Genomic DNA, 25,183 nt, shown 5'->3' with positions numbered 1-25,183 from the left:
TGGCGCTCAGCGCTCTGGGCTGAGTGATAAGGTGGTCGACAATTGGCCAGAGGTCGGACTCGATGATGTCAGAGCTCTTTTTCACCTCAGCAATCCCTCGGCTCCCTGTCTGATAATCCCGAGGGGAGCGAGGGGGGGCGTGAAAGCGGGCGAGCCGCGTGAGGCGCTTGTCCAGCAGGGGGCGCTGTGCGCGCCGCCAGCGGGCGGGGCCGGCGGGGGGGCGTGTCCTGCCCGTGCCCCGCCCCCTCCGCGCTGTCCCCGCGGCCGCTCCGGGAGGCGGCAGGAGCGCCGGCGCCATGGTGAAGATCGCCTTCAACTCGCCCTTCGCGCTCAAGGACGAGCCCAAGAAGGAGGCGGCCGAGGCGCTCGTGGCCGACAAGGTGCGGGCACGGCGATGTCGCGGGCGGCGGCAGCGGCGGGGCGGTGTTGGGGGGGGAGCGGGAGGAGGTGAAGCCGCCGTCGCCGCCATTTTCTCGCGGCCGGGGGAGGCAGCGGCGGCCGCGGGGCCCGGGCTCGTGTGGGGCCGCTCCCCCGGGCGGGTGAGGGAGGGTCGCTGCCCGCAGGGTGAGGGGCCGCGGTGCTGTGCCGTGCCGTGCCGTGCCGTGCCGTGCCGCGCCGTGCCGTGCCGCGGCAGCCCCGGACGGCACCGGGTGTTTATCTCGCAGCTGGGCCCGAGCCAGCGCCGCGTTTCCTGACGGGGCTTTAAACCTCCCAGCCCGTGGCCGGGGGGAGCGCGGGGAAAGGGCCCCCCCGGCAGCGCCTTCCAGGCGAACAAAGCGGGACAGCAGCGCTCGTCCTGCGGCGCCCGGAGCCTCCCGGGGAGGCGGCTGAGTGGCGCTTAAATTAAGAAACCTGCCATAAAGGGTTTTAAATAGAAACCCGGGCGAGCGCCCTGCGGTTGGCTTTTCCTTCCCAGTGAGCCGCGCGTCCCTGGCTCGGGTAGAACCTTCCCAGTTTGTGGGAAATTCGTTGTGAAGGTGCCTTGCTTTTAGTCGGAGGAGCTCACCCTCTAGGTAAATACAGCTCTGGAGGGGGGAATATGGGGTGGTCCGAGTTTATTTGTAATGAGGGAGTAAGGAAACTTAAAAAAGCAACAACAGAACTTGCGGAGTTGGACTCCAGTGTCTGGTTTTTTTCTTTTTTTTCCCCTTCTAAGCTGTAATCAGGAAGGCAGTTGGCCTTCCAACCCACTCAGCCTCACCTGAAATAGCCTCCCTTTAGAAGGAGAAGGGATGTAGAGTGATTTTATTGCTCAGTGCACTCTTCTGAGTTTTATGTGTGCACGTTTAATACAGTGGCTCCCAGTTACAAGATCAAAAGGACAGAGAGAAAGTAGGGAAACAGGGTAGATAAATAATTTAAATTTTGAAGATGTCATGAACCAGTTTCTTGTGAGACAAACTCATCAGCTACTCCTGAGGCAACTTCTTATATATATATATATATATATATTTACAGCCCTGTACCGTACAAGTTCTGAGCATAATAGTTCTAATAAACACCTACACTCCTTTTTTTCTTCTCGTGGGAGCTGCTCCTCTCAATTTGGAATATTCTCAGTGTTTGCACTACGTGGGTTTTTAACAACTCTTCACTCTGACTTCAGGGCTTGGAGTTGCCTGTAAACATCAAGTTCATAATTTTACTCCAAGACAAACTTGTTCGAGTGGTTGTTAATGTCTCCTTTTGCTGGAATATTTGTGCAGTGCAAACAAGCTTGAGGGCTCATGTTGGCTGAAACAGCACAATAAAAGTCCCCTGGAATATCTGCACAAAACCCTTGAGGTTGCAGAATACCCTCCCTGCAGAGTCTTTGCGATGGGTCTGACTGGCAACAGTGTTAAAATAAATTATTTTTCTTTTCCTCTCCTACTCCCCATTTGTAACAAGGTCTAAGCTTGTTACAGCTTAGCACTGCATTTTCTGTGTAGGTTTTTTTAATGATTTTTATCTGTTATTTTTGAGCAGAGGTTTTGTAACCTACTGGAGCAAAGTCTTATTGTGTTCTCAGCTCTGTCAACTCTTCAGGTTGAGCTGCCCACATTGCTGCTTAATGTGCTAAAATCCCTTTGCTCTGTTCGAAATAGGTGTAGTGCAAGTGTAGCTAATTACATGTCGACATCATCCCGGCCCTGGGATGGCTGGGGTGCCAAAACTGCTGCAGACTGGTGTGTTCAAGTAGTGACAGGCTGGATGAGTAAGGCACTGAAAGGTGTAGGTTCAGGTGGGAGAATGTGAAGAGAACAGAATTAATAAAGCTGGTTAACCCTGCGAGATGCTTTTCACGTAGCGCCGTATAAATGTGACATAATTCTGACTTGAAGTTGAGTTTGCTTTTTCAGGTTTTTTGTTTTGTTTTGTTTTGAGCAAATGCTTATCAAGCCAATTGTAGCAGCTTGTGTCTTGCTGAAGCAACATTTTTGTGTTTGGAGGATGTGCGAGCGGAATGTGGGAGTATTGACTTTCACAAAACAGCTTGGGTTTTGTTTCGGGACTTGCATAACTGATGTTTGACTTTTATGCTGCTGCATCTTGCTGAGCAGGGAATCTGTGGAGCCTTGGTGATGATGCTGTGGCTTGTTGTGAGCGCAGGTCACTTCATGTGCTGTGTTCTCTGGGAGTGCAGACAGTGGGACCCAGTGAAGGCCATGGAAGCTGCTGTGCCCAGTCCAGCCACTGACTCTGGGAGCACCTCACAGGAAAAGATCTTTTACTGGGAAATCCAGTTTTCTTCCTTCCTGACCAGTACAAAGAGCAGGTCTTGAAAGTGAGCTACTAAATCCCAGACTCAGGAATCATTAAAGGGACATACTTGACCAAATACAGAGGTTATCTAAACGTTGTGGGTTTGGTTGTTTTTGGGTTTTGCCCTTTTTTTTTTTTCCATTTGAAAGACCCAAACCCAGTGTGTGTTTGCCCAAAGGAAACGTCTCTTCTGATGGTTTGGTGTTTCAAAATACTTTTGCTGTTCCCCTCCCTACTGGGCTTGTGTCAGCCTTTCACCTGGAAGTCTGGGAAGGTGCTGAAGGAACTCTGGAGGGTTAAATCTGCCATTCAGACACCACCACTACCTTTGTGGTTGGTATTGCTCAACTCACCACCATGTTATGTGAGAGTAGTTTCCCTTGGGTGCAGTCATCTTGTGTTTGAGGGAACACCGGGCAGGGGTAGAACAAGTTATTGAATTAAAGAGGGACGTTTCAGGCCTCTAGAAACAAAACTTCCTGGGATTTGGGTAGAAGAGACAGTATTTTGAAGCTGCAGGGTAGGATGTGCCACAGGACCTTGTTTTTATTTGGCATAGTTGGAAGCTGAGTTTAAGCTGACGAGTGGTTTTCTTTCAGAGTGGACTTTGCTTGTGCATATTAAAAGTTCTGAAACCTGGTGACTTGTGCCAGTTGTCTGTTCCTCAGCCAACAAAGTCGCATCTTGGCTTCGTCTCTTAATCCAGCTTTGTGAGGAAAAGCAATGTTAGTGCACGTGATAGCAAGAGGAGGAGAGGGAAGAGGCCTGAAAACACTCTGTTCCTCAATGACCTTGATCTACAAATCCTGCTTTTTCTTTGAACTATGTTGTAGCTGCAGCACTGTATCTTTTATTAAATTTATTTAAATTTCTTACACTTCAAATAGTTTCTGGGCAAAGGTTTGTCTAGAAAACATCATCTAACTAAGAAAGTACTCTCAGGACTGTTTGAAAATTGATCTTAATCTGATGCAGTAATACTTCATGTAAGTGTTTTCTTATTGTATGATGCTGGCTTGCAATTCTCACAGTTAGAAGAAGTAGAAGATGGTGGGTTGAAGTGAAGCAGTCGATAACAGCTCACTTTAAATTCAGAGCAGCTGCACTTTCTAAGTTCTCGTCCCTCTTTATTTCAAGGACCCAGAAGTTGCCACACACAGGGGTGAAAGCTCGTCTGGAAGATGCCTGTTGACTCTGCTGGGTCTTGCCTTCATCTTGGCGGGGGTGGTTGTTGGAGGAGCCTGCATCTACAAGTACTTCATGCCCAAGGTAATCTCCAAGTTCTTTTTTGTTTAAGCAGCAGTGAATATAAGAGTGTAATTATAAATGGATTACACTACACTAGAAAACCTTCAGGAAGTGGGACGCGAGGACTGCGGTGTCCTTTCTAAGAGCTGCAGGTGTGACAGACCTGTGCTGTGTCACAGCAGAGCTGTCAGAGATGCAGCTCTCAGTCTCCTGTGCTGTGCCTAACCAGCCTGCTCTCCCAGCACAAGGTGTACCGAGGGGAGATGTGCTACTTTGAGAACGAGGGCCGGGAGCGGGCGGCCGAGCCGTACTTCCTGCCCATCGCCGAGGAGGCCGAGATCCGCGAGGACGACAACATCGCCATCATCGACGTCCCCGTGCCCAAGTTCTCCGACAGCGACCCCGCCGCCATCGTGCACGACTTCGACAGGGTGAGGCACAGCGGGCACGGCCCAGCCCCGGGGCTGCCACTCTGGGGCCTCACAGCTCTGTCAGTGCGAGCTGCTCTGTGGGGTTGGGTTCAGTGTGGGAGATCTGACCCCTTGAACTCTGCAATAGGATTAACTTTGCCAGGGTGTTGGAGTCACTGTGGGGGTGAACTCCTCTCCCCGAGTTGTTTCTCAGGAAGATGCATCTCCATGCGGTGCAACTTTAAATATTGTTGCCCATGGGATGTCTGGAAGTGCCACTTGCTTTTTTTGTCCCTGTAAATGGCAGTGAGGGTAGAAAAATATTGTAAATGTGAGCTAAGAAGCTGAGGATTCGGCCTACGGCTTTGCCAAACTTACAGCAAAATGCAGGATTGCAAACAGGTATGGGCCTTGGAGAAGGGAATTGAAAAAACACTTGAAGCAGCTGAAACCTTGACCTGACAATACTGTGTTAGTTGCACGGGTTTTCTGTGAGGCAAAGGTGGGAGGATGGCTTTAATTTGACGTTTTTATTAAAGTCATGTCAGTAGTATTAACATTTATCCTTAGTCAGCTGTAGAAGCTCTAGTAGGTTGTTTGTAAAGCCAACCTTGGCAATGCTGATAGAATAAATAGATAATTCTAGTTTCTGCAGTTCTTGTGCTCGGTGGTAATGCTGATGAGACCCTCTAGAGCTTAATACTTTTCCTGAAGAACTATTTACAGGGAATGATTGTTTCTCAGCAGCTGGCTACCTTTTGTTTGCACTGTGCCTAATTAGACCTCTTCAGTTTTGAGAGCATGATCACAAATACTTCCTCTGTGTTAGTACAAACTGTACTCCTTTAGAATTATGATAAAAACTGCTTTTATAGTCAGCTTTCTATTCTGTACAAAAGTTCTGTAAACTATCACCGTAACCACTTTTGGCTTGCAAAACTGTTAACATTTCAGTTCTCACAGTAGACAGTTCCTGAATGCATCTCTTGAGAGTAGCTGTGTGTGATCTCAGCTTCTTCAGCTTCCTCCTTAGTCCTTGTAAAGCTGTGTTTTAACAATCCAAGGCCCCCTTAATTAACTGAAACCTTATTTTTTTAAAATAGCTTTTGACAGCGTATCTCGACTTGCAACTGGGCAACTGCTACGTGATCCCGCTGAACACGTCCATAGTGATGCCTCCAAGGAACCTGATGGATCTCTTTGCAAAGCTGGCGGTATGTGCAGCTTTGCTGCTGACTTGTGCTGACAAGATGGCTTTTGATAAGAGAGCTGGTGCTGCTCCTGAGCTCCAGGCTCTTGCTGGAACAGTCCTCCTGCCATCAAAGTCCATAATCCCCTGGCTCAGTCACTGTGCTGGAGTTAAGGCCAGCTGTCAGTGGATATTATGTTGAGTAGATTCATGCCTAATGCTCTTATTAATACCTGGCTTTATGAGAGCTGAAAGCAACCAGCAGATAAGGTTAAATTTAGCTGTTGGAAAGGAATTTGATAAAGCTCCAAATATCATTGAAAGCCTAAACCTGAAAGTTCCTCCCGGAAAGCTCGTTTGCCCCGTGAGAGTTTTGATGAAAAGAACAATGGTAACTTGTTCCCTTGTTGTTGGCACTGCAGTTATGAGCTCACCACAAGCATTTGGACTCTTCAGTCACTAAAACTGGTGTTTTTCCAAGGTGACTTATGGGTCAAGTTCATGGAGCTTACTGCTACTTCCCAATTAAATGCAATACTCAGCTATGGGGTGTCAAATGGACTTTTTAAAAAAGTCATTGACTGTTTTAGACCTAATTCCAGAGGCCACTAGTCTTGTTTGCTTCTTGAAGACAAGCTCTGTGTCTCCCTGCCCCTGTTTTTAGGAGTTGCTTGTGAGGGGTGGGAGGCTGTTTGTAGTGCTGTGATCTTCTGATAAAGCCTTTTGTGTGTTGCCCTGCTTTTTTTATATTAGAAATATATTGCCTCAAACCTGGAACCTTTCACAATACTTTGTTTCTCTTGTAACTGCAAACTTTGTTGTGCACAAATAAACTTGCCCAGGTTCTGTTTAGGTTTACTTCATGTGAGGCCGGCAGCGTTGAGGTTAACTGGGCTTTGTTTGGGTGTAACTGCAACTGTTTGAAATGGCCTTTGTCAGGTTTTAACTTCTCTGGTATGCAGCTGGTCAAGCCCAGCATATCTTAGTATTAAATAGAAGGAAAACTGCAATCTGCAGCCTGAAGCCCTTCCAAAGCAAGGAGTAAAATGTAGAGGTTTGTCTGTTAGCAGAAATCTGTATCTGCAGATTTTTTCTTCTTTCAGACTGGCTCTTACCTGCCTCAGACCTACCTGGTCCGTGAGGAGATGGTGGTCACAGAGGAGATTGATAATGTGTCTGATCTGGGCATCTTCATCTACCAGCTCTGTGTGGGAAAAGAGACCTTCAGACTTCAGCGCAGAGACCAGATCCTGGGTAAGTTCCCCTCAGTAACAAAATAAATCTATTGTTTAGTAGGGAAGAGGAAGATACTTAAACTCTGGGAGTTTTGACACTTGGAAATCTGAGTGCTGAGCATGAGCTGAGGTCAAGCATAGATGTGCTGGGTATTTCCTGTGCTTTCACATATGTGGCACTTGAACATGCTGAGAAAGTTTCACTTACAGAATTACAGATCACATGCCCAAGCCAAATTGCAATTTAAGCTTATTTCTGTTCCATCTTTTGGTCGGAGTTGTAAGTTAGTTTGGCCCCAAAATTCATATAATCCATCAGATAACGTGAGTCTCTGTAGGTGCAGCTTATTCTGTCACTGTCCTATCTAAAACTGGGTTACAGGAACACCAAGTACAAACATTATCTTCTGCTTCACTTGCTCTGAAAAACAAAGTAATTGAACAGTGAGCTCCGGACATCCCTGACTTCCTCTCTGAAAGAGGAAGGACACTTCAGAGGAGCTGCTGAGCTGTTCCTTCACTGCCTGTCTCCTCCTGCCACCCTGCCATTCTGAGGAAGAGCCTGAGGTGTCAGTGCTTTGACCTTCTGGGAGGAGGCCCAGGGTACAGAAATCTGTGGCTGTGAATTTGGGTTCACTGTAGCTCTTCAATCATTTCATATCTCCTGCTCCCACCAAACCCAGGGAGCTAATCCTTTGTCAGATAGAGCCTTTCAGAATGCAAATGTTTGGTTTGTTGGAACTCTCTGCTTCTGTTTTCCTGCCAAGCTCTTAGGCAAGAGTTCCCTCAGCCCAGTTGCGGCATCAGGAGCCACATGTGCTGCTTGTACAATGTCCTGTTCTGGATGGAGGGCAGGCTCCCTATGTGGGAACATAAAAGGGATTCTTTGTAACTCATGGTGTAGGGCACGTGAAGGCAGAGGAACTGCTGCCCTCCTGGGAGGGAGAGGCACATGTCTGTGAGCTGTGGGGAGGGTGATTTTTGGGAACAGGGCTAAATTGACAGCTGCTGTCACTGCAAGTCTGCAGACAGTACTGTGAAGAGTGTTTGTGATGTTTCCTTAAATCATCCTGCTAGAGCATGTTGTTGACATCTTCATTGCAGAGTAAAAGATTTCTCCAGAATTCTTGCACAAAAGGATTCTGGTAAATGAATAATGTTTCCTGGTACTGTTGCTGTGCTGTAACTCTCCTTGTTTACCTGTGGAGGAGAGAGGGTGGAAAGTCAAGTCAAACAGCAGACTGCTGCTGCTGAGGAGAAAATTGTTCAGGGCTTGTCATGCCTTCCCAATCACATTTATGATGATGATGATGATGATGATTATTATTATTATTATTATATATTATATTAATAATAATAATAATAATAAAGCAGACCTTTATTGCAGCGTGTCCAAGCCATGCACACACATAAATGAAACAGAAATGGATAAACTCCTTTAGCTTCTCTCATGTAGCTGTTCCTGCTTTGGCTCTTGGATTTTGTAGAGTTCCTGGGTGATCTGTTGGATCAAACTGACCTCAGGTTCTGTGGCAGTTCCCTGGATTTCTAACTTGAAGGCATGGGAGAAACCAGACAGGTCATCCTGTTAGATGGGCATTGGAAACTTCATCTCCATCTTAATACCTTGGAATTGCAGCACAGCCTGTTTTAAGTGTTTATAAACTACAGCAGTGCCCTGCTGGGTTTGGTTTAAGAGCTAGTGCTTCTCTTGCTTACTGTGAACATTCTCTGCTTATTAAGCAATGCATAAATCTTCTCTTAATTGCTGAGGTGCTTTAGGTGAGCAGCTTGTCTTTGATTGTAGAACTGCTCTGTTCTTGTCCCCTAGTAAACAGTCACAGCTGATACAGGTAAGCTGCCTGAGTCAGACCCAATGCTGGCGTGTCCCAAAATAGAGAAAATCACTTTAATAGTGTTAGGAAAAACTTGAGGGAGGTCATCAGCTGAGTGGCAAATCCTCCCAAGGTGAAGGCAGCTCTGCAGAGCACACCCTGGGAAATGCACACTGGGTGGGGGATTTCTGATGGAAAAGAACCCAATGCCAGGCTCTGCTGGCAACTCCTGGCTGAAGAAACACGATGTACTGAGTGATGGTATCTTGCTGCTGTCTGTGATGATACAAACCTGGCAGTCCTTGCTGCTGGGCTGTGGCTGTGCTTTACTCAGCTCTCGTCCTCTCTCATCCCCAGGTGTGCAGAAACGGGCAGCAGAGAACTGTCACTCCATCAGACACTTCGAAAACTCTTTCGTTGTTGAAACAAAGATCTGTCAGCAGTGAAGGGTGGTGGATGAGAGGTGACCTGTTCACACCTCCCTGGGGAAGTCTGAGCATTAGACATCGACTTCTGAAATTAAAACGTGCAGTGATAATCAAAAGCCTTATGCATCTTCTGTGTACTGCTTGTATTTCAAAAGACAAAGTCACCATTTCAGCTTTCGTTGATCCTTGGTATAACTTTTTAGTTGTCTCATGTAAAACTTAAATTTGAGTAAGGTTTTTTTTTTTAGAAGGCTAATACCAGTTTATCTGTTGAATGTGTTTGATTTAGTGTAACCTGGGAATGGCAGAAAAATATATATATATATAAAAATGTTAACCAGTTCCTTGGCTGGAACCAGTTATGTTCACCTTAACTTTCACAGAATGATTAATATTAATAATCTGTGGTTTGCACATCTTGTGTAGTTCTGTAGAGTAGCTCTGCGCTCCCTGTCCTGGCTCAACCCCCCTGATCTGGATCATTAAAGGTTTATTTTAACGACCATGTGTGAAGCATGTAAAATCCAAGCTCAGTGACCAGAAACCTTTAACACTACCCTGTTTCTTTTGTGCAATTACTGTATTGAATTCGTATGTATATTTGGAACCTTCCCCGAGCTTTCGTTGAGTTCTTCTCCCTTGGTTTGGTTTTGTGGCATTTAGTTGTTAGATTTGGATAGAGTTGCTCTTAAAGCTTGTCAGTATTTTTGGTTAGGACTTGGTTTATCCCGTAACTTCCTCTTTCAAGGATCTCTTCTGCTGTAGCTCACTTGTGAATGTGACTGTAGTTGTAAACTTAAACTACTCCAGCTTATATAAACTTTTTAGATCAACTTTTTATGAGCAAGTAGCTTTACTGCTGCAGTCAGAGCAATGTTCCTTTTTTTTTGAAAGCTGCAGTTTAAAGATAACCAAGAGTTAGTGTCCTGCAGTTGATAAACTCGAGAGTTTTATTAAGGGACTTTATATTGGCATAAATTCTGCAACCCTATAATAAATGTTTCTCTAAAACTTTGGTGTTTGTGTGACTTCCTGGTGCTCAGAGGTGAGGGGAGTGATGCTGTGGGCCTGGGGCAGCGCGCAGTGCTCTTTCTTTTACCCCTCTTAACCTCTTTTTCAACTTGTGAAGCTGGATTTCCTCTTCCTGGTGCTGTGGAAATGCTTCGAGGTGCCAAACAAGCTCGAGGAGCAGAGGGGAGAAAAGACCCCTCAGTCCAACTCCGAATATTGTGTGAAATGCAACCGTGATCCCCACGGGGAGCTCTTGGTGTGCTCAGTGCTGGAAGCTGAGCAGAGCACTTGGGGCACAGCAAGGCAGGGGTGTCTTTAGCAATTCATTTGAATATTGATGTTGATGAGGCTGTGATGGAAGGTTGGCCTGTCCCAGTGTGCCCAGGGCACTGTTAATGAGGGGGTTGTTCAGCATGTCATGATAGACTGAGGCAGCGGAGGGTTAATGAGCAGTTTGGGGTCAGCTCTGCCCCTGAGCTCTGCTGGGCTGAGAGCTCAGAGACAGCAGTCCTGCAGTGAAATATCTGTGACTCAAAGAGCTAAAGCGTGTCCTGACTCCTTCTGGCTTTCCTGGAAAGTGGCTGGGATTATATAGCTGGAAGGAAAACAGCAGGATTTCTGTGCAGAGGACTGGGGGGAGTAAGAAGTGGCTGTAGGAGTCAGTCATTGCTCATGAAACTCTGCAGAGGTGAGGAGAACACAGGAATTCTAACACAGAGACCAACACAGCTCTTCCCCTGAGGTGCTGGGTGATGCCATGCAGAGGATGTGTCCCAAAACTACAGCTTTGGCTCTAAAATAGTGTGTGTAGGAGAGGATTCATTATATACTTGAATTTACTGAAATAAAGTGCTGCAGAAAGCTGTAATCACTGTCACAGAGTCAGGTTTGCTTTCCTCAGGAGTGTTACTGGGGGAAGCAGCTGCACTGGAATGTTTCTGCTCCAGACTTGCTGTGTGCTTGGACAAGTGGGGATTCCCTCCTCAGGATTGTCTGGGGGGACAACCAGGATGGGTTTGTTTTGGTAACCTGGAGTGGAAGGGCTTGGAAATGTGTTGGTTGTGGAGAGCAAGAAGCACTTTCTTGCAGCAGGAGGTTTGATTTTATGGAAAATATACCCCAGGAATTGTTCCTTCCAGCTCAGAGTGTCTGTGCAGAGTCTGGCCACCTCCAGCCATGTACAGGAGTGCTGGACCTGCTTCCAGAGGGACTGAAACACTTTCTTTTACCTTTGCCTGGTAAAGCTTTCAAAAGCAATGAAGTCAGTTCCTTGAGAAGTCATTAGATGTTCCAGGCAGGGCGCCAGGACATGGAGGAACGGATTGTTTGTACCTGTTCCCGTGGTGAGAGAGGAGCTGGGCTGCTCTCACGTGTGATCTGTCCCTGAGCATTTTGGGCTGGGTGTCCAAGCCAAAAAACTGGAGTTTTAAGGTATGCCTGGGATCTCCTCGTGCTGTCTGGCTTTGAGCAGCTCCTGTGTTCAGCTGGTCTGTAGGGAGCAGGAGGGAGCACAAGTTGGAGCCCTTTGCACCAGTAGATGGCACAGGCAGCAAACATTTGGGTGTAAAGTGTGTGTAACTGGTAAAGACTTGGTGTATTCATCTAACAGAGAGTTTTTCAGGTATTTTGCCAAAATTAAACCTTAAAATGGTTTGATCAGAGCTTCCTTTAGCTGATGCTTAGTGTCTTTCTTAGTGAGGATCATTTTGATCGTACAACTGTAACCTGTGCAAAACCCTGTTTAATATCTGGGTAGGACTGCACTACAGGCATGGGTGTGGTGATGAAGGGATGACACTGCTGGGATGCAAATGCATACTTATTTACTATAATAGCTTCCTTTACATGTGTGTTTACTGGAAAAGCAGCCAGTGTGCACAGGGCAATCACCAGCTCTGCAATGATGTACTGACAGTTTATTTTAGCTTGCAGGTTATTTTTCTGATCTGTTCATTTACATGTAAGTTTTAAATACCTTTAGCAATTTTAAGTTGGCAGTCCAGTGCTTTGGATGTTTCCTCTTCCAGCATTACATGTGATTTATTTTTTTTTCTTCCAGTTTAAGGACATTAATCAGAAAGACACAAGAGAAAAATAATTATTATTAAGAACACACTTGGATTTGTTACTTGGAGGAGGTGCTGTTGACCTTTGGAGAAGCCTCCTGGCTTCGTGTGACTGTGAGGTGTGGGTGGCTGGTGGTGACAGACCCTTCCATTACAGGAGGTGCTGGTCTACACCTAGAACTTCAGAGTCTCCACAGGGGAGGTGCTCTGGTCCCCTTATCATCTAAGAAGGACATGGAACTGTTGGAGTGAGGCCAGAGAGGCCATGAAGCTGATAATGATAATCCCTCCCCTGTGGAGACAGGCTGGGAGAGCTGGGGCTGTTCAGCCTGGAGAAGAGAACATTGTGTAGAGACCCCACAGCACCTTCCAGGATCTGAAGGGGCCAGCAAGGAATCCAGAGTGACAGGAACTGGAGTGACAGGACAAGGGGGAATGAGTGAAAACTGAAAGAGGGGAAATTTAGGTGAGATATTAGGAAGAATTATTTTACTGTGAGGGTGGGGAGGCCCTGGCACAGGTTGCCCAGAGAAGCTGTGGCTGCCCCATCCCTGGAAGTGTCCAAGGCCAGGTTGGATGGGGCTTGGAGCAACCTGGGCTAGTGGAAGGTGTCCCTGCCCATGGCAGGGGGTGGGACTGGATGGGCTTTAAAGTCCCTTCTAACCCAAACCATTCTTTGATTCACGGCCTCTTCTGGACTTGCTCCAACAGTTCTGTGTCCTCTTTTTATTGGAGGCACCAGACCTGGACACAGCACTCCAGATGTGGTGTCACCAGAGCAGAGCAATGTGGGGCCACATAAATGGGGTGCAGCCCCCCAAACCTCCACTTTGGGGCTGCATTACCACCCTGGAGGGCTGAGCTCCAGGACAGGTTTGGAAGGATTAAATCTGCTGTGCCTGCCCTAATTCCAGGCCGTGGAGGGGTGGCTTTGCTGCCAACTGTGGCACAGAGCCCAAATGCCAGCACTGATTGAAGCTTCCAGGCTGCAACCAAAATAATTACAATATGGATAATTACAGCCACATTATTTCATTAAAATTGGTCCTTCATTAAGTACATATATTTGTGATATTGCCTAGGCAGTACAGATGGGTGTATTTCCTGTCTTGAAATAATTAGAGGCTCTCCACCTAAACTCCACCTCCCAAGGAAATTATTTCTTATAGTTCAACTATTCTGTTTACTTAAGTGTATTTTCTCTCTTTTTGAGCTGGGACACCCCCAAGTTCCACGTTAACAGATGTGAAAGTGAGTTTACTGTCTGAGAACTCCTTCTGACCTGGGATGTAGATGTTGTGTCTTACAGAAGCGTTTGGGTTCCCTTGAGCTGTTCCCTTTTAGGCCTTGGTGACGTTTCAAGCTGCTGTGGGTTAAGGCCACGGGTGGACACCTGATTCTGGAACAAGGAACTTCCTTCCCACAGACCTAATCCCTTGCTGGAATGGAACCAGGTGCTGTAATTCTGGAGTGGGAGCATCAGCGTGTGGGATTCATCAGGAATAGATCCATGGGTGGAGGAGGTTTCTATGGGATATTGGGAAGGAATTCTTGGCTGGGAGGGTGGGGAGGCCCTGGCACAGATTGCCCAGAGAAGCTGTGGCTGCCCCATCCCTGGAAGTGTCCAAGTTGGATGGGGCTTGGAGCAACCTGGGCTAGTGGAAGGTGTCCCTGCCCATGGCAGGGGGTGGAACCAGGTGGTCTTTAAGGTCCCTTTCAACCCAAACCATCCTGGGATTCTAAAGGCTGTGGAGACCTGGAGCTCACTGTTTTCTCCTACACTCAAGGCCCTCAACCAGAAACTTTGTTTTCCCTCAGTCAAGGGTCTTGATCTACAGGGAAAATCAGGCCTGAGCAGTATCCCAGGAGCCAGCAATCCTGGGGACAGGCTCTCCTCAGCCCACCCGCGCTGCCTCTGCCGAACCACCTCCACCAGCACAGCTCCACCACGGAAAACCCTTTCAGATAGCCAGGAAGAGGAGGAGATGTTTTTGGAGCGTCATCCAGAGATCCACCCGCTCCAGTGGTGGCCTGTGACTTGTGTGAAGCTCTGAGGAGGGCAGAGAGGCCCAGGAGAGCAGCTCTCAGTGCAGCACAGATGTAGCTGATAAGCACAAAGGCTTTCCTGTCTGTCTGGGGTGAGCGGGAAGGGGCCGTTACAGCTCCGCTCCCACCACGGAAGCTGCTCGGGTGAGAGGCTGAGCCTCCTCCGCCTTTGGGGTTTTTTTGTCACAATGTAAGGAGGCAAAGCTGTAACTGCTTCCAGCTTCAGGCAGGGTGACAAGGCTTCTACAGCCCTCTAAACTCAAGGAGTGTTAGGACAATGCTCTCAGGGACAGGGTGGGATTCTTGGTGTGTTTTGTACAGGGTCTGAAGTGGGACTTGATGATCCTGATGGGTCCCTTTCAATTCAGCATATTCTATGATTCTGATTTTTAAAATATTAAGAATTAATCAGTGAACAGGGCTGAGGACATGAGAGTGACAAAAGCTACAACCACCAAGTGCAGAGAAACCAAAGCAGGGAGTTAATTATTTATTGCCAAGTTACCACTGGGATCATCACCCCCCAGAACCAAATCACCTTCCGCTTCCCTTCCCTCCCAAGGGATTTTGGTCATCAAGTGGAAGCTGCAGGTTTCCCTCACTACAGGGAGGGGCAGTGACATTACTACATTTTATTACTATTGTTTGGTTCTTGATGCTTTAAGTAACTGGCTTTGTTTTTTTCCAGACTAGATCTCCTGGCCACTGCTGTAGATCCTGTAGGTCACATTCACAGAGCTCAGTTTATCACCCCAAAGACTGGAGCTCCTCTACCCTGGCTTAACCAAACACTGCTTTGACAGGTCCAGCTTATTTTTTGTCACAGGTTTTTATCAAACCATCTCTGATAAGATTTTATCTCTTTGTTTTTGTGCTGGACAGGATGGACTCGTGTGTGGGTCACTGGCTGTGGATTGGTTTAGTTGAGGTGTGAGTGCCTTTGTGCCCAACGAGCTGGGACAATGCTCATTTTTGGGCTCTAACAGCAAAAAAGGAAGTGAACTGTGCAGTTAAATGTGTCAAAGTTTGCTGCTGCTGCAGCTTAACCCAGGCAGGAAAATCTAACAGTTACAGAGAAACGAGGAGGCTGCCCAGGATGTTGAGCAACCAGCCGACAAAATAGCAAATAAAACCTAGTGCTGATAAAAAAAAGACATGTAAGGGGGGGAAAATTCTGCTTAGGTAAGAGGAGCTGTAAGTCAGCTCTTTTCGTGCTGAAAGGAGATATTTTGGGTTCATGAGCAGTGGCTGGTGATGGCAGAGGAGATGAAGAGGGCAATGGAAATGCTGGAGGACCCGTGCCATGGCCATTGGCATGTGGCCCTCTCCCATCTCCAGGGATAGGAGGTGGCTGCAGGTCCTGAGCATGGTGAGGCCTCACCTCCACCACAGCACGAGGCGTGCAGAGGAGCTGAAAAGGGAACCAGTTGCTCCTGGTGCAAGAGGAAGGGACAGCAAAGGTGCCAGAAACACACCCAGAGCTGCTCCCACCAGCCCTGTGTCAGCCTCACTCGCCTTGTCTCCTGTGTAAATAAGACTTACCAAAACCCTTGATGCTCTTTCTAAACAGCTTAAGCTGCCCAAGCATCCCCAAGACCTTCCCTGGCTCTGTGCTGCTGCCCCGATGACTTTTCTTTTGGCCCAGCCCAAATTAAACCTAATTCTGTGTCCAAAAGCCACTTGTCACTCCAGCACAGACTGAGCCTGGTGAGATCATTGGCAGAGACCTCAGTGCTTTGCTCCTCAGTGATAACAACCCTGTGGGGGCAGAGCTGCAAGCAGAGGAAATACTTCATGCAGAGTAAAGGGGATGTTTTGGGGTATTTTTTTATGTTCTCAGTTATGTTCTCATTCAGATTCCCAGTCCTATGCTGAGAAGAGATTATTCAGATTATATTACTCAAAAATCTTTCCAGAGAAAAGATTTTCATGGGAACCTCAGCTTCTGCTGGCTCTGAACAGGCTGATGGAGAACAAAGTCCAGGTGAGGAGTGGGCTCTTGCCAAGCACAGAGCTCAGAGCTGGGCAGAACAGCCACCAAACAGCACTTGTTTCTGCTGCAGCAGTGCTTGGGCATTGCTTGGCTCCTCCAAACCTCCCCTGTGCCACGTGCCATCCCCACATGAGGCTTTCCTGGGTGGCAGAAAGGCAGCAGAGAACCTCCTTGCTGGTGTGTGATTGCTCTGGGGCATGAAAATACACCTCCTGTTAATTTAAGTGCTGCCTTGATTCTCCAGATGTCCATGGCAGCATCTCCAGGGGCTTGTGAAACCTCAGTGATGGACAGTGTGGCCAAACAGATCCCACCTGGAGCAGAGGTGCCACAGGGAAGGGCAGGCAGGTCCCTCCTGAATTCATCTTCACCCAACTTCCTGTGAGAAAGAGATGTTTAATTCTAATCTGAATAACCCTCATTGCTGTGGCAGTGAGTGCACCCATGGGATTTTCTGGGGGGAAACATCAGCTTATTGAGGTTTCTCTCACTGTCCAATTTCTGAACTTCTGACCCCGCTTTATGTAACATCTTTTTCCCCTCAGGAGCTAAAAGTAGCTCTGGGGGGTTGGACAGGGCCCTCCTGTCTCCCTCCCATGGGGACCAGAGAGGAGAGTGATGGCCTTGATTCCTGCAGCTTTAGGAATTCCCATTGTCCTGGTAAACCCACCCCTTTGCTTTTCTCCCCAGTGCACAAGAGAGAAGTTAAAATAATTTTGCCTCTGAAATGTTCTGCAGGTGCTCAAGAGGCATCAGCAACCCGGGGGGGCTGCCATGTGCTGGCCCATGTTAAGTGTGTGTTGGTGATGCAAAGGGAAAAGTGGGCCAAGAACCACACTTAAAAAGCATTTTTAAAAAGGATTTTTTTATTATATACAAGAGGAAATACAAAAATAAATATTTTTTTTCAGTACTGTTAACATATTACAATGTACTCCGTGGTTTCCTTGATTTATCAGTGCTTTCTCAGCCTTCACTCAGGTATAGAACTGGCTCAGATTCCTGTAGAGATGAGGTGGTGGAGTTTTATTATCTAGAAGAGTTTTTGAAAAGAAAAAAAGAAAATCTGTGTTCCGACACTCTCTGGGCCCCACATGATTTTCCTACAATATTTATGTTTTTCCTATAAATTATAAAACAACATTGGCATAAATAAAGACTTAGACTGTCACAGTATTTTACGTTTCAAACTGTAACATTTCAAATGTTCACAGAAAAATACATTTTACAAGAAGGTACATATGAAGTCTCGAAATCCCAAAGCTTCTGTGGTTCGATTCTGAAGAGGTTATTATTAAAAATACATCCACATTTGAGCCTTTGTTAGAAATCACTTATAGCCTCCTGGGTGGCACCTTTGACTCTGCTTCACAGGGAGTTCCAAAGCAAACTCTGGAAAGGTTTGGATCCTCTGACTTTGTTTTAATCCTGCTAATGAAGAGTGGATGTGATCTGTGGGTCAGTTATCAGTGAAAGGGAGATAATTTGCCCCGTTTTTGGTGAAAAGAGGACCTGAAAGCCTGAATAAACACCCTCCAAACACAGCCCCCTACGCAACATGGCTCCAAACCACGTGACTTTCCAGCCAGAAATGGGAACTGAAGGCACAAAAATAGTGTCTGGAAGCTTCAATGACTGTGTGATTTGGGGGTCTGTCATTTGCTACACCCCAAAAGTGAGTTTTCTTTAATTATTTAAATGGCAAGTCCTTTGGGGCCACTTTTTACTCCTCGCTCCGTGGTCAACGTGGCTGGAGGCTCCTGGCACAGGTTAGTCCCTGCTGGATTGTCTTGTGCTTCAGAAATATATAATATTGTGTCATCCTGTAATTTTTTTGGCTCAAATTTGTTTTGCATAGCAGGAGCCCAAAATCTTTGCTGCCTCTTGCTGAAGTGCATGACCAGGATGTGGCTGGGAAGTGCCACAGGTGACAACAGGGCACAGATCACTTCTGCCACGGGTCCTTGTCCTCCACCTGCTCCAGCCTGCCCAGCTTAGGAATGGAAACGCTGTTATTTATATTCAGAGAAAAACTGCAACTAAAGTATTTAAATCAACACATCTTTGGTCAGGTTTGGGGTTTGGGGGGTGGGTTTGTTTGTTTGTTTACTCCAACCCTCACTGAAAGCAGAAGTTTGCCTGAGTCGTGGGGAGAACAGTGGGCCAAAGCCCAAAATCTAGTGAGTCTCTATTCCGTGGTGTCCTCCACGAGCACGTCCCTGGAGTGTTTCCTGGCGTAGCTGAGGTGGTGGAGCTGGATGCTGTCCTGCAAATCCTGCCTGGAGAGGCGTCTCCTGAACTCATCTGTAGTAAAGTAGTAGATGACGGGGTCGACGCAGGAGTTGAGGCTGGCGAGGCACAGAGCCACGGCATGGAACACCGAGATCACCTTCTGCACACACCCCCCCTTGATCTGCTTGGTCTTCACGAAGAAGTCCAGGGGGAAGCCGATGTGATAAGGTGCAAAGCAAATCAGGAACACCAGGGCGCAGGTGAGAATCATCTTTAAAGCCTTTTTCTTCTCCCCCAGGTCGTGCAAGGCAGAGTTTTTCTCTTTTAGCGACAGGATGGTCTTCCACGAGCAGTACAGGATGATGAGCAGGGGTGTCACGAACCCCACCAGCTCCCCTATTGTCATCAGCGTGATGGAGGTGGGAAGGTCGAGCTCCTTGATGGGCAGATCCACGAAACAGGTGTTTTCCTTATCCTTGTGGAGCCTGAGGAGGGGGAAGGGCAGACAGGCCACGCAGACCACGACCCAGCCCACCACGCTGACGTAGATGTCACAGACACGCTTGCAGTCGCTGAACCTGAAGGGGTGCATGAGGAACAGGTACCTCCTCACGCTGATGCACACCAGGAAGAAGATGCTGGCATACATGTTGACGTACTTCAGGTAGAAGCAGAGCAGGCAGAGCCCTCCCCCGAATTCCCACGTGCCCGTCAGGTAATAGAAAATCCTCAGGGGCAAGGACAGAACCTGCAGTAAATCGGCGATGGCCAAATTGATCATAAATATCACGGCCCTTTTAGTCTCCTTCATGTACCCGTAGAAGACCCACAGGGCCAGAGTGTTTGCAATGAGGCCGGGGATGAGGATCACCGTGTAGGTGACGGCATAGTAGCGCTTCAGGTCTGTCTCCGTGCAGTTGGAGCTGTTGGTCATGGTTGTTCTCCAGGCCTGTGCTCAGCCCCGGCATCATAACATGTCCCTCAGCGTGTCCTGCAGCCACCTTGTCCTCAGCTGCTTCACTGAAGTGTTTCAGCCCTGTGTGAGGATTCGGTTCCTGGCTGCTCTGGGGAGGAGCTTTGTCACTTTGGGGTGAGGGAGTTAATCCAAGCCCTGCTCACGTGCCGTGCTCATTCTCCCTGTCAGATGGTACCAGCCCTTGCTGTGCTGTCCTGCAGGATGGGCAGGGAGGGGATCCACGCCGGGAAGGGCATCGCTGTGTGCCCAGGTGGGCAGGGCCTCACGGAGTTGGGCCTCTGTCACCTCTTGGGTGGCATTTCAGCCACTTCTCTCAATGCAGGAATTCAACAACTGATGTGGCCCCGCAGCTGGAAGACAGAAAGATGCAGTTAGAGCATTGTGGGGAGGCATGGGTCAAACAGAGCTGGAAAGAGCCATGGGAACCTCTGTCCAGCAGAAACCTTTTTGACTTTGGAGGTGGTCAGCTCTCTCCTGCCTAGCAAGCACCATGCCTTGTCCAGTGGAAGTGTGAAACCACTGAGGAATAAATGGAAAATGTGTTTAATTGCTGCTACCAACCAGTTCTGTTGGTCTCCCTGTGTCCAGGCATGTGGCCGAGATGCTCTGGCAAGTGCCGTGCCTGCCTCCCCACAGGCTGCCCGGGACAGTCTCACCTCACACTCCCCTGTTCTTCCCAGGAAAGCCCTTCTGAAGGTTCAACCCTCCCCACGGCCAGAGGTGACAGAGGGAGATCTGCTCCTTGTGTAACACGTGATGTGACACAAACATTTCCCACCGGAGCAGCCGCCGCGTCACGGAGGGGAAGTCACAGCTTGGTGGCTTTCACCAAACCAGGGTCAGCTTTGTCATTTCTGCTCATAAACAGAACATGAACCATCCCTGCTGCAAGCAGGGACAACTGGCCACTTATTGACCACCTTCTGCTGCACAACAACCTGCAGTAGATTAAATCTGATTTTCTCACAGCTGCTTTCTCCAAGCCTTTCCTCACCCACTCTGGCACTGCTGGGGCTGTTGGAAATACCAGACACCGGCACTAAGGGAATTGTGGGTGGACTTTATTTCAAATTGTTTGCACGGTAAAGAGCTGATGATATCTGAATGTGTCAGACACAAAAACCTCAGCCAGCTCTGATAAATCTGGAGGAAATTCAGATTTCTGCCTGAACTCTCTCAGATTTGCCTTTGGCTTCCACAGGAAGAATTAACCTGCAGGTCTAAGTGGGAGAAATTTGGAGGTACCAACCCGGATGCCAAAGGGTCAGTTATTTAATTTTAAAGGTTTTAATTTAATTTTTTTTTTTCATTTGAAAGGTAAAATGACACCCTGCTGCAGTCCCTGCTGGTTTTTCCTGTGCTTTGAGGTGCAGGTATTAAAATGTGAACACTTATTAACGATGCTGATGTTCAACACTTGGTGTGATGGCACCGAAACTTTGAAGTAGCTTTGAGTGGAAACGAAATCTTCTACAAAAGGAAATGGTTGGGGGGGTGCAGCCTTTCTGTGTCTATTTGTGTAGTTTCTCCTGCCTTTTCATCACCACTGAGTGATGAGTCCAAGGAGACTGAGACAATCTTCCTTCCACAGAACCAGTGGAGCAAAATGGCTCCTGAAATAATCCCATTAAACTCCAGGAGCAATGATTAATAAACCACAGAGAAACCAGCCTTCAGCTCAAAGACTTTCCAACTCCTTTAGCAATTCTCCCTCCAACTTCCAATGCACAAACCTTTAGGAATGTGAGTAATCTCTTCATCAAGCAGGAAAACTCACTGGTGCTCACCTAAAACCCCTTGGGCTTTATCCATCAGTGGTGGATAACTTGGGCTGAGGGCTTTGATTTCCATTTGATGGGGCTTGACTGGAACATCCCTGGAAGTGTCCAAGGCCAGGCTGGATGGGGCTTTAAGGAAAGTGTCCCTGTCCATGGCAGGGGTGGAATGAGATGTCTTTAAGATCCCTTCCAGCCCCAACCATTCCATGATTCCATCAGCTCCTTGCCTGACATTTGCTCCCAAGCACCAGCAGAGGAGCTCAGGTGTCCTCTCTCCCTGCCCAGACGGGTGTCCTGCTCCTGCAGGGGTGCCCAGCTGGCACCACTGCACCAGGCTGGGCATCATCCCTGGGGCATCCAGGGCAAGATAAAGCCCCAAGCTCACGTCACCCAGCTCTTCCTCACAGTGGTTTCTTTAATCTTCATTTTTTTTCTTAATTAATTTAAAGCAGCTTGTGTTTCACCTCTTGCAGGGGCTCCTGTCACCCACTCAGGGAGACTCAATCGTGCTCCTTTTTCCTCTGGCTGCATTCCCACGGGGGTAAACTCACTTTAACTCCGTGTCTGGGCCATGAGACACAGGGGGAAGGACAAGGTGCAGCCCCAGCCCATCCACAGCCACTGCACACACATGTGCACACTCATATTTTTCCTGCTGTGCCCCAGCTCCTGCACTTCCCATCCCCACTGCACAGCAACTCTCCTGGAACTCCATACCCTGCTCCCTCCAGCCTGGCCCTGGTCAGGGATGCACTGGGAGCACCTTCTGCCTCTCCCTGTGGCACGAGGGGTCCCAGAAGGCCCAGCTAAAGGTGGGGAGCACTGAGGATGCTCACCCAGAGCCCCCAGAAACACCCTGGGAGCTCAGGGAGAGGGGTATAAAAACTCAGCAACGTGAGAAATGGTACTCTGGAAATCCCAAACAGCAACATCACAAAGTTCAGCCCCACGTGCTGTGTAAAAACCAGCAGGAGGCTAAAAAAAGCTCCAGAAAGAGGAAATTTTGTTTCGTGTGCTCCGTGCTCGCTTCCCCCCAGCACAGGGGGGCAGGGGAGAGGCTCTCCCCAGGCACAGTCCCCTTCTTCCCCTGAGTGGCTTTCCCCCCTGATTTTCCCAAGAACTCCCAGTCAGCCATGCTGGGGCACTGGACAAAGACTTTGTGCTTCATGAGGCAGAGACAGCAGGTAGAAGTTGCAGCCAGACCTTAAACCAGCTTGTTACAGCTGGCCATGGCCTGTGGACAGCATTTTCCACGTGCTGAAGGGCAGCCCTGTGTCCATATGCTCCATGTGAGCAGTGCAGGGGCTGGGATGGGGGAGCAGCCACTCAGGGGTCACAGCTGTGAGCTCTGCCCCGTGCCCTCATCACAGCCCATCACCCCCTCAGAGCCCATCAGGGCTCAGCATCCACACCTGAGGGTGCTTAAAAATCCTGAGTCGACCCAGGGGCTCGTCAGCAAATCCTGAGGGTTTTACCCCAGGAAAAGCCACAGCAGCCCTTAAACCCAGCTGGGTGGGGGGAGAGGTTTTAAATCCAGCCTGGGGGACGGCAGTTCATGGCCAGGCAGGGTTTGGGGTGTTGTTCCTGCTGTGGTGTTGTGCCTGGAACCTTCTTGGAGCCCCCAGGAGCTGGGATGCTGTCCCACACCTCCTGCTCCTTCCCAGAGCCAGGGTGAGGGATCAGCCTGGATGGATCCTGCCCCCAAGCACCATTCTTGCTGCTGGCACAGGTGAGCTGTGGGTGCCAAGCCACCCTGGGTTCAGTTTGGGGCTGTATTTGTGCTGTAAGAACACGTAAAGCCTGTGCCAGAGGTGACCCAAGCACAGCAGCAGCACCCTGGTGTCACCAGCTGACTTACCCTTCTGGGGGGAGCTGGGCTGTGCTGCTGCCTGGCACCTCTCTTCTATTTTAACTCCTTCTCCTCCACAACCTAAAATAAAAGCAGAACATGCACATGGGTAACACGAAATGGAAATTTTAGTTTCCTGCTGAAGCTGCGCTGGTGGAGGTGGAGTGAGGGTGGTTCTGTCCCCCCGTGTGGGTTCTCTGGGGGTGTGGGGACAGGGCCCAGTGGTGTCCTGTGCTGGGCTTCTCCCAGTGCCCACTTGTTCTTCAGCTCACCTGAAGTGCTGCTGTCCTGTTTTGGCAGAGATAATTATTAGTAACTAGTGGGTATTAATTAATAGTAGGTATTAACTGAAAACAGAAGTCACAGAAGTAGAGACTGATCATTGCACAGGTTTTCTTTTTGATTCTTTTAATTCACATCAGGGGAGGATAAAAGCTTCTCTGCCTTGAAGCAGTTTCCTTGTAGATATTTGTGGTTTTTGTCTTCCTCCAGAGGGGCAACATTGCCCTTTGCTGTATTAACTGAATTCCAAGAATATACAGGAAAACATAGTGGGATTGTTGGGGTGTCCTGTGCAGGGCCAAGAGTTGGACTTGATCCTGATGGGTCCCTTCCAACTCAGCATATTCTATGAAATGCTCTGCTTTAATGCCATATGAAATACTCTGCTTTGGCCTTTTAATCCTTTGCAAAAGCTCCTGTCCTCCTTTGTTAATATTAATCTTGGTTAAGAAGGGAAAAATACCCCAGAGCAGCCGTGCTGTGTGTTAACCTAATCCCCCAGCTCTCTTCTCCCTCCCTGGCACACCCCAACACTCCTGGGAGATGTTCAGAGCAAGGAGCACCAAAGCTGTGAGTTTTCCACCCAAGCCAGCAGGGCACATCCCCCGGGGAGGTACAACCACGTCCCTGGGATGTGATAACCCTGCCTCCCCCCTTCCCTGATTCTTGCAATTAAGTGGAAAAAGACCTGTGGAAAATTCGTGTGGTGCCTCCTATGAGGAACAGGCCACTTGGGAAAACCCATGGGACAAATAGAGTGAGACAAACCCCAGGAAAACCCAGAGCAGTGAGTGTATTGGGTCAGTTGTGGGGATGGGGCTGCATGGCCTCAGAGTCCACTTACAGACAAGTCCCACCACAGGCAGCTGTGGGTTTGCAAAGGCTGAGAATTGCTGGGTTTGATGTTAATCCTTAAATTCAGCTTCTTGATACTCACATAATGATAGCAGAAAATACAGTTTGACCCTTTAGGTCTGGGTATTTTGGCTCCAGCCATCCCCCTGCTCTCCTTCAGGTTCCCAGAGCATCTGTGAGCAGGCACAGGAGCTCGCTCTTCCAAAACATGAGTTATTAGCTCCTTACCTGTACCCGGGCTTACTCTGTGTCTCCTCCCTTCTGCCCATTAACTTCTGGAGACACACAGGGTTGGTGCTAAGGCAGGACCCCCCTGCCCCTTCCTGGGGTGTCCCATCCCCTCTGAACACTCCCAGTGCCCGTGAGAGGCAGCCCCGGCTCTGTCGCAGTTATCGAAAACAAGCCCAGTTTAAACCCTTTAGCTGGAACCAGAGCTGGCTGGGACAGAGGGGTCAGTCCTACCTTTGCTGTCCTGCCAGGCTGCTCCGTGTGGCCCTGTGGGTGCTGCCAGTGGGTCCCTCCCTCGACGTGCAAAGCAAAAGTGCAACTGGTGGAGCCGCGGCTGCGCCCGCGCAGAGGAACGGGATGGGAGGGCACCGCTTTTGGGGTGCTCCCCCTGCCCTGGGGCCTGGCTGGACCCTCCTCCTCTTTCCTTTTCCATTTTTGTGCTTTTTATGTCTGTATTTGTAGACCTGATGGTGGTTTCAGGGTGTTTTGGTAACTGTTGCCCCAGTAGCTGCCCCTGCTGCTGGAGGAGGGGGGTCTGGGGGTGCTCGACCCCTGCTAAAGCAGAGCCGGCTCCCAGGGGCAGGTGCCCACTGGCAGAGCCCCTCTGTGAAGGGCACGGGGCTGAGGCTGAGGGAGCGAGATGCTTCATCCATTAGTTTCCTTCCCCTCACTGTCCCCTTCTGTCTCATCTGGGTGTTGTTACCCCCGTGCTGCAGTTCCAGTGTTCCGGGGGTGCTGATCGGGGTCAGGTTTGGGCTCCTCCAAAAGCAGCGGCTT

At 48.8% G+C, this 25,183-nt stretch overlaps 2 protein-coding genes across 3 annotated transcripts; one reads left to right on the top strand and one right to left on the bottom strand.

Moving 5' to 3' along the window:
- Positions 1-240: 240 nt before the first annotated feature.
- ITM2A (integral membrane protein 2A) lies at positions 241-10,101 on the top strand. The gene is made up of 6 exons (XM_027690439.1): positions 241-380; positions 3,883-4,014; positions 4,236-4,424; positions 5,507-5,617; positions 6,696-6,846; positions 9,020-10,101. The coding sequence occupies exons 1-6, from the start codon at positions 297-299 to the stop codon at positions 9,106-9,108; spliced, it is 756 nt and encodes a 251-aa protein (XP_027546240.1). The 5' UTR covers positions 241-296; the 3' UTR covers positions 9,109-10,101.
- Positions 10,102-16,521: 6,420 nt separating this feature from the next.
- On the bottom strand, positions 16,522-24,712 carry GPR174 (G protein-coupled receptor 174). 2 transcript variants are annotated; one of them, XM_027690658.1, is made up of 3 exons: positions 24,641-24,712; positions 23,051-23,122; positions 16,522-19,764 (listed from the first exon to the last, which is right to left on the bottom strand). In XM_027690658.1, the coding sequence occupies exon 3, from the start codon at positions 19,370-19,372 to the stop codon at positions 18,395-18,397; it is 978 nt and encodes a 325-aa protein (XP_027546459.1). In that variant the 5' UTR covers positions 19,373-19,764; positions 23,051-23,122; positions 24,641-24,712; the 3' UTR covers positions 16,522-18,394. The 2 variants fall into 2 exon arrangements, with proteins under 2 accessions (XP_027546459.1, XP_027546460.1); XM_027690659.1 differs by lacking the exon at positions 23,051-23,122 and having other exon boundaries at positions 24,641-24,706.
- Positions 24,713-25,183: the final 471 nt, after the last annotated feature.

Source organism: Neopelma chrysocephalum, unplaced genomic scaffold (genome assembly GCF_003984885.1).
Source record: "Neopelma chrysocephalum unplaced genomic scaffold, ASM398488v2 Primary Assembly neopelma1_81, whole genome shotgun sequence".
Taxonomy (NCBI): Eukaryota; Metazoa; Chordata; class Aves; order Passeriformes; family Pipridae; genus Neopelma; species Neopelma chrysocephalum.
This window is presented reverse-complemented; position numbering and strand designations above follow the sequence as displayed.

Excerpts from the sequence above, each read along its gene's own strand:
- ITM2A (XM_027690439.1), top strand. The coding sequence starts at position 297 with ATGGTGAAGATCGCCTTCAACTCGCCCTTCGCGCTCAAGGACGAGCCC. Across the intron at positions 4,425-5,506 it reads TCGTGCACGACTTCGACAGG|CTTTTGACAGCGTATCTCGA; the intron begins GTGAGGCACAGC and ends TTTTTAAAATAG. Across the intron at positions 5,618-6,695 it reads ATCTCTTTGCAAAGCTGGCG|ACTGGCTCTTACCTGCCTCA; the intron begins GTATGTGCAGCT and ends TTCTTCTTTCAG.
- GPR174 (XM_027690658.1), bottom strand. The coding sequence starts at position 19,372 with ATGACCAACAGCTCCAACTGCACGGAGACAGACCTGAAGCGCTACTAT.